The sequence below is a fragment of the Apteryx mantelli genome, chromosome 8 (genome assembly GCF_036417845.1).
Source record: "Apteryx mantelli isolate bAptMan1 chromosome 8, bAptMan1.hap1, whole genome shotgun sequence".
Classification (NCBI taxonomy): Eukaryota; Metazoa; Chordata; class Aves; order Apterygiformes; family Apterygidae; genus Apteryx; species Apteryx mantelli.
In genome coordinates this window covers 35,378,583-35,396,082 of record NC_089985.1, presented here as the reverse complement: position 1 = coordinate 35,396,082, position 17,500 = coordinate 35,378,583, and the positions used below count along the sequence as shown (strand labels likewise).

General features: G+C 38.2%; 1 protein-coding gene across 1 annotated transcript in view; it reads left to right on the top strand.

Moving 5' to 3' along the window:
* Positions 1-17,500, top strand: part of FAF1 (Fas associated factor 1) — a 179,767-nt gene that overhangs the window by 98,573 nt on the left and 63,694 nt on the right. The window contains exon 9 of the mRNA XM_067301226.1: positions 16,752-16,847. Coding sequence (XP_067157327.1) covers positions 16,752-16,847 — 96 coding nt within the window. The remainder of the gene's footprint in view (positions 1-16,751; positions 16,848-17,500) is intronic.

The window sequence follows — 17,500 nt, the reverse complement described above, 5'->3', positions numbered from 1 at the left end:
AGTCTCTTTGAACAGTCTGTTTTAAAATAATGTTGTTCTGAGTCACATTCTTTTATGGTCGTGGCTCATTTCAGCTGCTGGCTTACACGTTGGTACCTGTTAAACAAGGTTCATTAATGCTCTGAAATCTACAGCAAAGTGGTATTATAATTCTTTAAAATACACACTTTTTTTCCAGAAGAGGAACTTCTAGAACAATTTTTATGTGCTGAATTATTTTATTCTCCTTAGTTTCTTGTAATCTCAATTTTTTGCTGAGCATATGATCGGAATACTATTAGAGTGGTGCTGAAGTCAGATTTTTCTGGTTCATGTCTGTCTTTTAGTGTTTTTTTTCCCCATGTACTCTGTGGAATGTTTTTTTTCTTTTTTCTTCTACTCTTTTTCTTTTTTAATTCAGGTCAATCAGTCTCTTTGGGGCAGGAATTTAGGATGACTGAAACTTTGACTCCTGCTTTGAGCCTATCAACTCAAATGTAAGGTTGTACTCTCCACCAAACATAACAATTCAAAGTGTTGCATCTGTATAGCCCAGTGTAGTGTGACCAGAAAGCAGGACTAGAACAAGCTTCTACGTTTGCAAATATATCCCTCTCCTCAGCATGGCTTTCCCCTGTAAAGGGTGTTTCTCTCAAATACCTATACTGTTTCTGATCCTGAGATACTTTTGTTCAGAGCTAGTTTAGGTATCTACCTCCTATGGCATTATTCAGGTAGACATACCCAAAATATTTTCTTACCTCCCTGAAAATGAGTAGTATACAGACTTTTAGGTCTTTTGGGTAACTTCATGGGGACTAATTGATGAATAGCTGTATCCTCAATTTCTCCAAGGTGGTTTGCAAGTCTTAACTCAAACAGTTCATTACTGTTTTGTTACTGAAAATGTAACCTGGAGCAGATGGATCTCTCAAATCTACAAGGTTATTTTCGTTTGGGTTTGGCTTTGAAGAAGGTTAAACTTCACACAGTCAAAAAGATCAAAGTTGAATAAGGATAAATGTGAAGTCCTGCACTCGGGCAGAACAGTCCCCAGGAGCAGTACAGGCTGTGGGTCTGACAGGCTGGGGTGTAGCTCTGCTGAAGAGGACCTAGGGATCCTGGTAGACAGCAAGTGGACACGAGGGAGCAGCAAGCCCTTGCAGGGGTGAAGACAAACTGTGTCCTGAGCTGCGTCAGCAATAGTATAGCAAACTTGTCAAGGGATGTGATTATTCCACTCTGCTCAGCATTTATTAGGCCGCACTGGGAATACTGTGTCCAGTTTTGTTCCCCCCAGTTCATGAGAGACATTGAAAAACTGGAGAGGATCCAGCAGAGGACCAGGAGGATGATTAGAGGGTTGGAGAATTTGACAAATGCAGAAAGTTTGAAGGACTTTGGTTTGTTCAGCTTAAAGAAGAGAAAACTCAAGGGATCTAATCATAGTCTTCCAACACATACAAGGTAGTTTCAAAGAAGATGGAGGCGCTCTCTTCCAAAAGGATGCACGGTGACAAGAAGCAACGGGCACAAGTTGCTTCAGGGGAAATTCTGTTTGGATACAAGAAAAAAGTTCTTTGCTGTGAGAACAACTGAATGTTGGAGTAGGTTGCCCAGGAAACTGGTGGTATCTCCCTTGCAGGGAATATTCAAGACTCTGCTGGAGAGGGCCCTGGATAATCTGGAGATCATATATGCAGCTTTCTGTAAGCGTGGAGATCGGGGAAGCCAGTTGCCACTGCTCATGGCTGTTTTCTGGATGCTTTGAAGAATCTCGCTGCTGAGAGATATTCCATCTCCAGATATAAACTCTGAGTATCTAGTCCAATAAACTGTTTCTGATAGGTAACATACTAGTTTATTCTCTACATTCTCTTTCCTAAATTCTAAATCTTATTTTCCGTAGAATAAGGGTCACTTTTCTACCAGGTCTTTAAATTTTCAGTTGTCTTCACTACAGTTTATAAAATTTGCATTCATTATAATGTTTATATTTAAGGGGCTGAGTAACATTTATTGTCTGAGAAATATTCATACTATAATTTTGTATTTGTTTACTTTACAATACCACATTATGTTTTGATTTGGTATTTGGTCTCATGGCTTCTGTTGAGGGATATTAAGGAAAGTTGTGCACTCCTCCATGCTAGCTGCAGGCTGCTTACTTTCATTCCATGTGCAGTTTAAAGTGCCAAGTATCAGTTTCAAGTGCCGCTTCTCTCTTAAATTCTATAGAGTAATTGTGCAGTGTTAATAACTGACATTTTATCTCAGAAATATGAATTGTAATAAATTTGCCACATACAGTATGATCTTTCAAAATAAGGACTTGAAAAAACAAATTCTTTGCTGGTGTAAGACAAGCACCATCAACTAAAATTGCATCAGCTTCTACTGAGAGAGAATTTGACCTCATTTCAGCATAACCTGTTGTAATCAACCTTAGTCCTGTAGCAAAGACTGGTAGCAATTTTGAGGTTTCCAGTAATTTCACCCATTCAAGAATAAGTTTTATTGACATTGGTATTTTAAAGCATAAGGCACACCAGCTGTGCCATAGGCATAATTATTTGTAATCTTTTACTATTTTCTTCTTTTGCAAGAGGCTGACAATCTGCTTGCTCTATTGAGACAATGCTTTTAGCTGCCCCTGCTTTGAAACTATGCCCCGTAGACCTGATAGTTATTTTTAATAAAAATTACATGTTCATAAAACTCATTAAAAGGAGTTGAGCTTAAAATTAGTAAACAAGGACCGACTCAGACTTCTGCTTCAAGTTATCATTTCAACATTGCTTCCAGTTTCTGCTGAAGTCTTCGTATAGACAGAATCTGCAAATCAAAACATAGAAACATAGAAATGACTATATGTAAAAGAGAATACCATATTGGTAGGATAAATCTAGGCAATCCAGATCTCTTAAGTACACTTTGACATGATGTGCTGGTGTCATGATTCCACCTAGATTCCATCCAGACACATGAGAATAACTACATCAGAGAGGTTTTTTTTTTATGTCCCAACAGAGGTAGCAATACGAGCCACTTTTCTTCCTGGGAATTATTGCAGAGGTAGTAGTGGTCTTCACTGTCTTCACTGGAGACAGTTCTTGCAGGACCACCAGTATCTCACTTCCTCTGAAGCACCTACAGATGGTCATCACTAGCTAACTGTGAAGTAATCTCTTGTTTCCTTCTGCAGATATGTAGGCTATCTACCTTCCTAACTGCTCCTTTATGCTTGATGCTCAGCTGTTACCCTGGGCTTTCCTCCAAACGAATTGCATGTTTTGCGTCGTAGTAATAGCAACTCATGTCATGCACCTACATCGCTCTGTAACCCAGTTATCACAGGAGAGTGTTTTTGGCATTGTTTTCAAAGATATGCACCCTGAGATATCTCCCACTCAACAGGCTGGCATGCGTTGTTGCCTTGGCAATGGCAACAGACCCTCTTGACATATCTAAAAGAGTTTTCAAGTCCTCTTTGCTGGGCTTGTTCTGATGACCTAACAGCTTAGGGTATTTGAGTGCCTTCAAGAAGTATGTCCATATGTCAATCTCCTGCAGCTCAAGACAATACAAAATGTGTGAGGCATTTCTCCCACTGTGCAGAGCAAACACATTCATTTGCTGACAAAAAATGCTAATGCCACCATAATATTTTACATCAGTCACAAAATTGTTTAAGATACTCTTTCTCTGTCAGTAAATGGTTTGGTCATGGTCACCCTCAGCAAGAGAAGAGACCTGCACGTTTTCCAGGATCTGGGACGTGGAGATGTTGAACCATTTTTGCTTCATGATATCGTTTGGTCAGAAGCTTTTAGTCAATCAGTGACCTTATTTATTAATAGATTTTAGTGCTGGTTCTCTCATCGGATACAGGTCATCTTTTGAAATACTATTTGTTTGATACTAGGCTTGTTGCTTGTCATGTTTTCTAGTAACCATTGCTTCTAACACAGTTGGAGAGCTTTTCACCTTTATGGCTGACATTAAACTGTCAGAATCTTTCAAAAGGCTTTGTTAAGGTAATTTCAGAATTTTAACTTAAGTACATTTGTTTCTTTTTCTCAAAGGCTCCTTGTTCTAGTTCCAGACTTCCCTCCACATTGTAAGTATCTGAAAGGCCTGGCCAGGAGGACATATCCAGAGGACTACTTTGCATTGCCCCTACTTGTGCATGTTGATAACAGAGGTAGTTTAGTCCCCTTTACTTTCAGTCCATCTGGATAATGAATTTGATGAAAATGTGCCACAAAATTGCCTTGGACCAGTTTACACTCCACCAGAGTTTAACCTACAACCATACTCTGCTAAAAAGCTTCCATTCTTGACACTTTAAGAGCTTCATCTTAGAGCTCCCTTGGTACCATCATCAAACACTGCATTGTCACAGAAATGTCTCTGAATGATGTTTGGCCAAGCTGCTCTGCAGCTTCTTTCTGCTTGAGCAGGCTGAGTTCCTCTTCCAGGAGTACTCACAAAGGCTACATTTTGGCACAAGATAGAAGCTGACGTTCTTGTAGTAGTCAAGGAAGAGCGAGAGAGAGACACTCCTCTAGATTCAGTTAACAGGAATGGCCTTGTTTAAGTGCTCTAACTTACCTTACGGAGGAGACTAGAGTATTCATTTCAGTGGCGAGAAGTTATAGAAAGACTACATTTGCGTCGTGTCCTGCTGAGAGAAGCTAGCAAGAGCTATTATCAAAGACTCCTTTTCTCCTCAGTCATTTAATAGTAGCAGCTTCTTTTATTCTCTGCTCTCAGAGAGCAGAATAGGAAGTGATAATCTCCTTGGAATACAGCAAACACCTGTTTGATAAGTGGTAATTACATTATTCCTGGAGGATTATCACAGTGGTGCTTATTTCTTTTGTAATGAAACTCCACTATATAAGCAGACCAAAGCTTCACTAGAAGGTGTATGAAAATCCATTGCAATAGATTGAAGGTGTTTGGGACTCTGTGAACAGAGTTTCATTTTGAGTAAATGTATGGTAAGTGAACTTGCCATGTAGTAGCAAATGAAAGCTGTGTAAAATTACAGCATCATTTTTATTGTTTTATATGTGAGTGAGAGTATGTTTGCTACTGCTAGAACTATACTTGGATTTTGTTCTAACTGTGCACAGAGCCTAATGCGATATTCTTGAATGCTTCTTCTAACAAAAGTGTTATTTAAATAATATTAAATTGATAAACTTTTTTAAATGCATAGAATGGAGCTAGTCTGGTCCTCTCTTGGGATTTTTTTCAAGTCCAATAGACTAGTGATAAAATGTAGAACTAAGAAATGTTGGATGATAAATCTATTTTAGACAGATAAATTCCTCTACCAAATACAAGAAGAACTCAGTTTTCAATAGCAATCATTGGACTGAATTCCTTTTTTAAATGTAGGTACTGCCCGGTGGTCAAAACTCAGACAGATTTGCAGCTTGGCAGACTTTCCTTATGACATTTGATAAAACAGTGCACTTAAGCAACTCAGTCTTCTCATTTCTAAGAGGAGACCTGGGATTTAATACTAAACTTTGATAAAAAGAAAAGTAGCTACATGGCTTCTGCTGGATTTTTTTAGAAATTGTTCAGATGACTGAGAAAATCCAACCTAAAATGTTGGGAAGGGTTCATATTTATCAAGTTCTTTGAGGCCTCTGAACAGAACGGCACTTTATAAATACTTAATTTTTATTTAATTATTTATGTTCTTAATATTTTGCTTGGCTCACTTGTAACAATTATACAGCAATGAAGTGCATTCAATACATAGCCTTAGTAAATGAATAAAACTAATGCATGTGCCCTAACACAACAACTTACCATTTATGGATACTAAAAGCATATGTGGTTATTTAATATACTAACATTTCTAGTTTTGACCTTTTTACTTTAATTGAGGAGGATATACGTGCAGTGCCTTTAATCCTGCTGGTGCAGGGAATTAAAGGCCTTTTCGTATATTCCAGGTAAAGGAAGCATGGAAAATAAGAAACAGACATCCTTTTCAGAAGGTCATTTTAGAAGTCAGTAACACCATGTTCTCAAAAGGCTAACACTGCAAAAATCTGATTCCTTGGACAGTGAAAGCCGGGAGGAAGAGGCAGCACAACAAGCCTATCAGTGTTTGCACCATTTGTTGGAAGTGGTGTTGCTGGCACAACTGCTTGAACTCTGCCAAGGAATTATATAGTGCTGGAAACATATCCAGACGCTCGTCTGTGTGCCATCCAAAGCATCGTATGATGCTGTGAAGTAAATGGCATCCCACCACAGTCCAGAAATGTGCCAAGTGGTTGGCTGATACTCTTTGTGAATGCAAAACAGTTCCCAAGATGTATCCTTGAATATCTGTGCTCAGTTGTGGTTAGGGTGAATCAAATTGATTGTTGTTTTATACTGTTGCTTGTTATTTCATTTTGCGGTTGTTCTTTACCTTAAAAATCTGTTTAACAATTTTGCGTCTCTTTTGAATAGTAAAAAACAGTGGGGCAATTTGTGATCAACCTAGCAAGAACAGTATTATTATACTCTTTTCCATGGTGATTACCTATTTAGTTAAAGAAAATATCAGAAACCTAACAGACACTTGTTCCAGCACAGAAGCCAGCAAGTGAAACAGGACAATTTTATTACCTTGATTGTTTTTCAGCATTTAAGCTGTGAAGAATTTTGAGGGAAGAAGACATAGAAAGACAAACTTACCCTGTTTAGTATTTTTTGCAGCTGTTATGAGAACATGATGCCACATCCACGTCAAGTAAGTGTAGCTGAATTTTGCACGGTCACCAGTAGATTATCCAAAGTAAGAGTAAGCAGCATCATAAAATACCATAATGGGACTGAAGAGTGTGTGGTGATGGTCCTCAGAGAGGTGATGGATCAGTGGATGCTGATGCTTTCCCACGTTTCCAGGTACTAGAGTGATTCTCGGCATTTTTCCTATAGACCTTTTCTTTTGCTTGGCTCAGTCCTACTCTCATTTAGCGACTCGAAATGGGCATGTGTGCTTTGACTCCTGGTATTCTTTGTCACCCGAAGGCAGTCATACTCTTGTTTGGTCCACACTCGGAAAAGGTTTGGGAATCCCAGTTTAGCTATGAGTAATACTGTATTAATCTTTGATCTTGTTTTGGTGAAAGAATATTTAATTTCAGTTCCTGAGACATTCAGGAGCACACAGTGAGTTATGATCTGTCCTGGGCATGTATATTTTGTAGATCAACGTTCATTCACACAGGTGTACTTATTAATAAATTCACTTAACCAATTTACATGAGTAAGTTTTAATCACTGAGTAATTAGTGAAAGCATAGCCGAGGAACTGGAAATTTGGGAAATGTGTCATTATTTGCATATCAGTATAAAGCAATTACTAAATTAAGGAGTGCACGTTGTGACAAACATGAAGCTCCTTTACTGTTGCTTTGTCAGTGCACATTAACATCAACTTGATGTGAAAGCCTGGCTTTCTCTGCGTGAACGAAAAATCCTAAGGCAGAAGTACACAATGAATCACCCAGAGTTTGGAGGCTAGCGCTCTGAATTGCCTTGGGGTTCAGACCGAGGGAAGAAAAAACTGATGTAAAAGACCATTGAGAAAACGTATCAGTGGAAAGTAATTAACTCGAGATCCACAATTAGCCCCATGGTCCATACTTAACTGTGTTCCAGGTCTTTCAGCGTTTATTTAATTCTGTTACCCTGAGTTTCAAGTAGCTGCGAATGGCTTGGCAGATTTTTCATCCTTTTTAATATTTACAGGTTTTGTCTAACAAGAATAAGCTCTGTAAGTGATCGTGGGTATTTGTTTCAATTTCTCAAATATATTACTTTCTTATTAGAATCTGTTGTACGAGTAGATATTATTTCCCTGTTGTTTCTTTTAAGTATATCTGAGGCTTAAAGCAACATTAAGTACTACTGTGTCTGTTCTTCTGCTTTAATTCCTAAACTTGCCTAGCTAGGCTTAATCAAATCAGATAAATAATCAAAATGAGGGACCATTTTCTCTTTCATTTGGCTGTCAAATGAGAGTGATAGACTTGACAGTAACATGACTGGTGATTAACAGTAACCTTAGCAAAATTTGGAGTGCGTGTTCACCCAGCGTGCCAGAGCTGGGTGCCTGGGGAGGAACGGGCAGGATTTTGCTCTAAGTCTCTCCAGAAACTCTTGATAGTGTTTCGTGAAGTTTGTTTTACCCTGCTTGTTGATGTGGCTCCACCATCCCTCATCTTGGTGTCTGTCTTGAAAGAAAAAAATGCCGTTTGCTGTGCCATGGATTACATGCTGCCCACAAGCAGCGTCCAGAGCATCTTCTCTGGGCTGCTGCCTTCAGCACTTCTGTTAAACTCCCACGGTTTTGCCTTTGGAATGGGCAAGGAGGGATAAGATAGGTACCTTTGATATGCATCCCTTTGGAAAAAGCTTCAGAAGAATTTTGGCAAGTTGAGGCAAGCGTCTCTCAATCCTAATCTAGGGAATTTATCGAATGTTTTGAATTTGTTAATATTTGAGATACCGTTTTCCGTTTAGATCTTTTGGAATCTATCTTTTAACTATATAGCATTCCTTCGTTATTTTAATCTTCACTAGAGTTAAAAGCTCTACCATGGGAACATCACTAAAATCCTTGGAATGAATTTCCTACAACCTGCGTTGACAGGTTTAAATTACGTACTCTGACACTGTTCTTGTGGCTGGATTAGAAACTTTAAAAAAAAAAAAGTGAAACCTGCGATAAGTAATTGTCACAGCGCGCCGGTACAATGCTAATTTGAAGTGACATGTCCAAACTGGCCCTAGTAACACGAAGAAGCCTAACAGGTGTGAGGGGTGGATCTTCCCATGGGCCCTGCTGAACTTCTAACAGGAGAAAAATAGTAGAAGAAGTGAAATGAACCTTGAATAAAGCTGTCAGCAGTAATTATCTCAACAACACTTTGTGAGGAGTTAAAATAAGCACTGCTGATTTATAACCTGAACACACTCCACCCTACCGATTTTTTTTCATCCAGTTAGTGTTTAAAATGAAACGTTGAATACCTGTCAAGGCTTTGCTGTGGTATTGAAGACGCATAATAAAAATGAAGTTATTTTCCAGAGGAAGTTGATTTCAAGGGCTGTCAGATTTTTTTTAAACGCTTCTGTTTGTTTTTATATTTGTGCAGTAACTTTAATAAAAGCAAACCTATAGCATACTTGGCTGTTTTTTTTCCAGCTAATGCTATTTGATGTCAAAAGACAAAGTGGTTAACCTGGAATTACATCCACTTATTGTTGTTCAAGGAGGGATAAGGGTTGATGCTGTAGACAGGCTTTAATTGGTTGATATATATATTTTTAATTCTGTACTATACTTCAATAGCAATCTCTTATTGACCAGCGTAGTCTGAAGAGAACTGTTCAGTTCTGTATAGTAAATTTTTCTAATCCCAGGGTACAAACTCCCATGTTTTTGTGGATTTCAAATTATTCATTTGATAGACTTCTGTTAACTTTAATGTAACCTCATTTTACAGGGGGATGCTTGCTCTTTGTTGCTATGAAAACACTTGTATTCTATGTACAGTGTGTTTCGGTATGAAAAGAAGAAGTAATTTTACAATCTGTTACTAAAGAAAGTATTTATTAGCTTTGAGAAAAGAGCAAAGCAAACGATAAACTTTAATTGGCAGAAATTCTTTAATCCATCAAAGTTTAAAACATTGTTTTTAGACATGGACATGCATGAATTCTCAAATCATATATCCCTTTGACTTTGTAAGATTATGTACTGAAAACAAGATAGATTTTTTTATTTTTTTTTAATCCGTAATTAGACTGTGTTAAATGATGGGTTTTGAAAAGTGCTGAACACCTATTTGTTCCCAAGGAATTTAGTGAGGGTTTGGTTGAGCACACCGGGCTGCCCACACGTTGTTACTAATGCTTGGTTAAACGCTGAAAACTGGAGCCATGGTAAGAACAAGCTGATGTGAAGGACCTCTCATGTCATAGCAGTATCTTCCTTGAAACCATGGGCCTCTGCGTGCCATCAGAGGTAGCTTGAGCTGCTTGTGAGCCCACCACCGCCTCTCTGAGCGGATTGGCTTCTTTTGGCTTTTGGGACTCCATCCAGAAAGAGCAAGGAGCCATCTGATACTGAATGGCGAATCCCCCAAAACTGCAAAGGGATTGTAACAATCTTATTTCCCCTCCCTTCAGTATTCATATTCAAGTGCTGTGCTGGGTGCATTTAGAAACCATTTTTTTTCTTGAACTGTTTGTGGGTTGGAAAACTGCCAACTCTTAAATGTCAAGCCTGGAAGCACGACTTCCCCAACCATCATTCACTCGCTCTGTCTCCTGTCCCTTTTACCCATTGATTTTCCCATATGCCATGTTAACCGTTATCTCCCTTTCACCACACTAATATTAGCTTGCTGTATGCTGGTTGTACTTCAAATTCTCACTTTCTTTAATCTCAGAAAAGGTAGGTTACAAAAGGAAAATGAGAATGCTAGTGAGCTTGGAGCAGCAGGGTCAGATATCCTCACCAGTCCAGAGCTCGAGGGCTGAGCTGGACCTCCGCTATTCGCACTGTGATATGACTGCATGTCACCTTGCTCCGATGGTGAGCAACCACCAATGTGTAGTGAGCAGCAAGCAGCATGACTTATTTTCTATGTGTTTTAAATAGATTGTTTGATAATCTTTTCCTGTGTCTTTCTGGAGAGTAAAGGTAGGTGGAATTGATCTGTAATTCCCTAGTTCACCCTCAGACTGTAATTTAAAGACCTGACTTAAAGACCTGAGGTCTGAGGCCTCGGTCTGTGCCTTGACCTAGCCCTGCTGGAAAAATATTTCTCTCTAATTTCCCATTCTGCATAGTTAGAATAGTAATCTTTTTAAACAGGGAACCTAGCTCATCTAGTGAGGAGAAAGAGGTGGCATCTTGTTAGGCTAGGAGAAAAGAACTTGTTTAAATTCTTCTGAGATCTGTCCATCAAGAGGAAGGGATAAGCAATGATGAATATGCCTTGCAGACATCTAAACTGAAGTCTGTCTAGACCAAGAAGCAAGAGAGTTTCTCACGTATTACAATTTTACATACCCTGATTGAAAGGACAGAGAATGAACTGAACCTGGAGATATGGAAAGACTTCCTTGCAGGAGCCATGCTATTCAGCCGAGAAAATCTAGAAAACTGATGAATTGTTTAATCTTGTTTATTAATTGACTAGTCTTGGTGCAGATGAAAGGGTTTGATTTCTAGTGTACGTTGCTTAGTATCCAAACTCAGCTACTAGTACAGTACGCATACAGAGTATAACAGAGTAACTGGGACAAGTATGATCTTTCTCACACTTTTCGTTCGTGCAGTAGTCTTCAAAAAAGGCCAAGCGTTTCTCCTAGCTTCAAGAAAAGGCATGCATGCCTACATCTGTAGTGTCACTGACATTTATCATACTCTGGCTTATACTGTTAAGAAAACATGCCAGATCACAGGATAGTAAGTTTAATACGATTAATGAAATGCTTTACAAAGCTCCTTCACTTACCCCTCTATCCTTAATCCTGCTGTTACCTAAGGAGGGGGAAACAGAATCACAGTAATTACTGCAACAAGAAGAAAGTCCAAATCATTATGGAAGTGAAATTTTCGTAATGGAGATACCTGCCAGTCATTGAGTGTTTTGCTACGAGCACCTCTGTCTGATTATTTTGAATAACCTACCATGGTGGGTTATGGAAAGTACTATGTCATGTTTGTTTCTTATACATTAGCTGTGCATAGGTGAATAAACCATTATATTAAAAAACTAAGTAACTCACGTTGTCAGCACAGTGAAAGGGCTGTCATACGGAGTGTTTGAATCGGGATTAGGTTTCAGTCTGTAGGCAGTGGTGCTTTCTTTTCTGATGAAGAGCTTCTCATGTGATGTATGCTTGTTATTAAAGCTCCACACATGTCCTGCAGCCTGATATGAGACTTCTAAAAAGAGTCTTGTTCAGCTGATGACCTCCTGATTTATAAATATTGTTTTGGGATACCATTTCCATATTTGCTTACTTTTTTTTTTTTCCTAACATGGCAGCACAGCTAGCTAGTATTGACAAGCTAGTTATGGTCAAAGCGCTAAATAGTGTTTATAAATGCCTGTTTTCAGAGCTAGCATGTGCTGGAATAATACTTATTATTGAAGGTGGTTAGAAGTTTGTAGCTATGATAAATTCTACTTGTTACAACAGCTCAGTTTCAAGGATCCGGACTATTCAAACTTAGCGTGAACTCCTAATCTTAATTAATTAATTAATTCTTTTTTACTCACAATGACTTAAGCGCTTTTAATAATACTCTGAATATTATTCACATACAGCCAATGTTTCCAGAGCAAAAGAAATATTTTTGAGTTTCAAGATACTTGTATAATCACTATAGAAATTGGACTTCACCGAGTGAGTAATAATGTTTTTTGGCATATTTTTCTGGAGCTAATTTTCTTTTACTTATTAAGCAGTTCTGTTTGTACAATGCAGTACTGGTTGTACAATGATAACAGTGAAGACATTAAAAAAAAAAAAACAACCCCCCCCTCCCTCAAAAATCTCAAACGGCTCCTGGGATAACAGAGAACTGCTACAGTTACTTGTGTGGGTCCTTTCTCCAGCCAGAAGTCCATGTTATGATCTGGGCTAACAGCAGATTTATCTGCCTCCCCAGCAGATACTCTGTGGCCTTCATTCTCATCTTGCTTAACAAGGGGGAAACAGGCATTTCCAGTTCACACCAAAATCAGTATCGATGCCCCGCACATGAGGTGTAATTCTGGAACTGGCTGGAGGTGGTGCTCTGAAGATATTGCCTTACAGACAGACAGATGGGAAAGGCGCTGAGCTGGGTGGAGCGCCACGTCGTCTTGGGCTCCTTATGGGAGTTTTAACGAACGGAAATTAGAGACGCCAGCCTGAAAGATTTAGGATTAGGGAATCTGAGTGTTTTTAACTCCTTAGATTATAACAACCAGAAGACTAAATTATGCACTTTGTATGCTTAAAAAGCTCACCACGTGCGTATCTGCAAGTTTTGATTCCACCTGTTCACATCATGGAGTATGTGTTAGAAAGCAGGCAAGGGTGATTCTCATGGGGCAAAAGAAAATACTCTGAAAAGTTAGTGACTTTTGAGTTTTTCCACAAACAGTCATACAGGTTCATGAGCTGGCAATTTGGGTAATCCAGTACTCGGGCTACAAACCAACATCTCCCATTTTGGGATTGGTAAAAAGATTATGCCCATTAACATGGGAAGGAAGATAGCTGTGACAGTGATTCCTATGTTTAATGTACTACAATTCTGTTTGGGAGTAAGCGTGTGCAGTATTTAGAAAGAAAAAAACCAATACTCGAAGAGCAGTCTGATATCTAAACGGGTCTTGCTGCGGCGACACTGCAGCTGGTGCGCCCGGCTTCAACATGGGTCTGCCGTCGTGAGGTCTGCTGCCCGTAGCACTTGACTGAATTGCCTCAAAAGTAGTCTTTTGCTTGGTATTGATATGTTTTCGTAATTTCCAAAATAAAGGTTAAACTTTCTGGCTCAAGAGTTTCTCTCTTGAGAGAAAAGGACCGTCTGCTTTATCCCGGAATTAAAATGACTTAATTCTAGAGCCATGCACATGCCCATAGATTACTTCCAAAACGAAACGCAGGGCTAACCGCGTTTGTGCCTCTTTGTGCTAACCTTTACTTAGCAAAGGCTTCTCAAAAAAGCTGAAGCAGAGGGTGATTTCTCACACAAATGTTCACAAAGAAAAGCATACGAGCTGCCCGGGGAGCAGGATGAAACGGGTTCTGGTGTTGAACTCTTGCTGCTGTTGGCTCATCTCTGAGAGACCCTCGGCCACCATAATTTGGGGCTGCACGTTAGGATTGCAGCACCCTGCTACTGGGCCAAGCGATGAAGTAGTACAGTAACGGCTTCATCTTAGGACTCTTTCTTTAGTGGACTTGCAAAAGAGATCAGGAGCTTTTCTGGATATCAGCCAGCGTATTTGATGCTGTTAAGTAGGGACCTCTAGAAGAGATGTGTCCTGAACTGCAGTTTGTGTGTGTGTATCTGTTTTACCTGTAGTTTATAGTGTGTGTGTGTAACTCGGGCAGAGTTTCATGTTTTATTATACTCGGGTTTTGTTTGTTATTAAAAGATAATAAAAGTATTAATTAAACTGGTGGATTATTACAGAGAATACAGTTTACGCTCTTGTCATGAGAGTGTCCTAGGTAATTGCACTTGACCTGTATGTCATCTTTAATATTTCATTTGTTCCAGAATAGTATTACTCACTTCCTTTAAGATGATAGCTATGTTTTTCATGCAGCTAAACTTCTGTTTAACCTTACTATGAGAATGTGACAGTGGGCTAGTTCAGACAGGTTAATGTTCGTTTGGTAACTAGCTGCTTAATCAGCTCGCTTTGACCTGCAGCAAATTAAATCTTTGGGAGTTTTAGCAGGCAAGCGGTAAAGTCATTCCAAATTATGTATAAAAAGAAATGGGGTATTTCCAGTGCTCATGGCAGTACATGAAATTTCAGGCTTATGATTTATTCTTGGGTTTTGATTAAGGATGATTTAAATTTGATTTGGCTTACCATTTTTTCAGTCTAATTAGGAGGATGCTGTGTTTGTGAAATGTATAATTTAAGTGTCTCATTTTGTGCCCAAGAAAAAATAGTCATGGTTTCTATAGAATCTAGAAAATGTTTTTTGTCCTCTAGATGTTTCTGAAGGAACCATTTACTAGAAACAACATTTTGAACATACAGCCAGAACTGTCTTTCTACAAGTCAGTAAGATTTGTACAGAATCAAATATTTTTTGTCAGGTTCAGATTCTGCAAAAACTGGATTTGTTGCCAAAACGAACCAACTACGTTAATTTAAGATCTATTCATATTGTAGCTTTGACACCACGTCTTATCAAAATAGGGCTTAGGTGCTGCAGAAGATTCTGTTTTATGATCATCAGCTTCACGTGGCCAGGACTGATGTGCTTTCCAGAAGAGGGCAGTAGGCCATGTGTGCGCTGCAGCTGTATAAAGAAATGCGTGAAGGATGCTCGAAATGGCAAAGAATAGCACAGAAGAATTTGTGCAACTTTTTGGAATGATATTTGAAGTTCCCTTGATTGGCATAGAAGATACTGGGCTGCATTTTTGTTTTGTCTCGAGTGTTATTTGTTAATATCCTAAGCGTGAGTGCTGCTTTGGCTATTAGCTAGATGATGGACTCATGCAATGAAACCAAGTAGCTTTATGGCTGCCTTCAAAAAGAAGAATCTTGTCAAATTTCCCAGCTCAATGAGTACTCTATAGTTTAGCTTATTAAAGCTCTGGCTGTACTTCACGGATCCCAACGTTCTCCCCGTCTTCCGTGGGATTTTTCTGATAATAAAATAGTGGACAATTCTTGGTTTTATTCATAACCATCAGTACGTTTTTGAACCGTATGTGCAATAGCATCTCCAAAGACTCTTCTTTTGGGTTTGCAGGCATATAATCGTTTTGACTTTCAAATGGTGCTAGCTTTTCTCCATTACTGTCTTCATTTCTTCTCTCACTAATTTTAAAAAGTTTAGATTTAGGCATACAGCAGTAGGAAAGAAGTGCTGTTTCTGTTGGCATGAATATCCTTTCTATGCTGACCATAAGTTCACTAGCGTTGTTGGGTTCATGTGTGTTGCAGTTCATATGAGAAACATAGCATGTGCCTTTGATATTAATAATGACCAAGATGGAGATGAAGTGGACTTTCTGAGTAGAAATTTTGATTTTTACTATTTCTGACACTGAACTCTTTTTTCAAGATGATTGAAATGTTTTTGCAAGTTAACTTAACTGTTTTATATTAGTTGCATCAGTACCTGTCATCTTTACTTTAACATTTGCGTATTAATTAGGAAGGAAAAATGAATTATGTATACTTCATCAAGGTCTCCCACTGTATAATTTACTGAGTTTTTTTTTTACATGGGGGAGAAAAATAGTCTCAACATGAAAACAAATCAAATAATTACGGTAATATGGTTAGTAAGGTTTATTAATAAAGTATTTTAATTTTTTTTGAAAAGTTAGCCTGAACTCTTAAAACAGAGAGACAAATCAATAAATCTTTTTTTCATTTAACTGCACAAGATATTGTTCTTGTTCTGGTTTAAATCCAGAAAATCTACAAGTAATGGTTCAAAGTTCAGTCCTGATTTAGGAGAAAATAACAGTGCAAGCCAGTTTTGAGTTTGCAGTTCCATTTGGTTTGTTTGGATACTTTGGATTCCTATGAACTCCTTTGCTGTAAAATGCGCAGATAGATATTGTTACCTAATTTTTCTCCTGCCAGCATCTACAGTCCCTGTTTCATCATCTGCTGAGGTAACAGCCTTTCCTGAAGACTGTATATAGTTAATGTAAAAACAGCAACAGAAAACCTCAAATGCTAAAATTTGATATTGCAGCTTTGCAATTAAGTCTTAGCACTCCACACCTAACAGAAAATACTGCAATATGTTAGTAGTGAATGTGCAGTAATAGCTGTTGGATTTTTGAATATTTTTATGTGAGGAATCATTTGAATTTTCCAGGCTTCTTTCTTTATGTCTGTATAATTAATTCAGACTTCTGCAGTGCAGTCTTTAATTTGAATATCAAAACAACCTGAAATAAAAAAAAGAAAAAACCTAAGTGAGAATATTGTGCTAATAAATAATCACTTCTTTTTTTGTAGATGACTCTAGCTGTTTCGGGACTGACTTTTCCTTGCCATCGACTTACAGTTGGAAGAAGATCTTCACCTGTACAAACAAGGGAACAGTCAGAGGAGGTAAGAACATTTTTATTCAACAAGTATACTCTAGGAAGAAGCTGGGATAGTCTTATTTTGCATTGGTTACTGTCCCTTCTATTGTCAGATATGTCTGTAGAAATACTTGTGAGAAGATTCAGCTTACAATTCTTGTAACAGGTAATTGTAACAAAGAAAGGAACTGGACAAATGTGTTACCAATGGGAAAAAAAGTTTTTTTTTTTTTTTTTTTTTTTTTTTAAGCTATAATAAGTTTTGAAAAATACCCCAAGTCCTAAATTTGTACGGGAGAGGTTGCAGTAAGATAGGTACCTTTCCAAGTGTACCAAGGACTGTCCCCTACTATGCAAGGATTGCTGAAGTACATTGCATCTGGTTAGTAAAACTGTTGTGTGGCTTCTTTCACTCTTTCTTACATAGTAGTAACCATCTGTAGTACCTCTGGGGGGAAATACAATTTTAATTTTAGATAAAATTTGCTCAAGTCTGGGATACTATGTATATATACGAAACTAGCTCCTTAGTTATTAAATATCTATTTTGTCACATAATATTGCTCTGTCAACCAGACTTCTGGTAAAAATTAGAAGTCTTACAGTATAAAATCGTAAACTTAAATGCAATATATCAAATGCGTTTGTGGAAATGAGTAAGTATTTTTCAGTATGTAT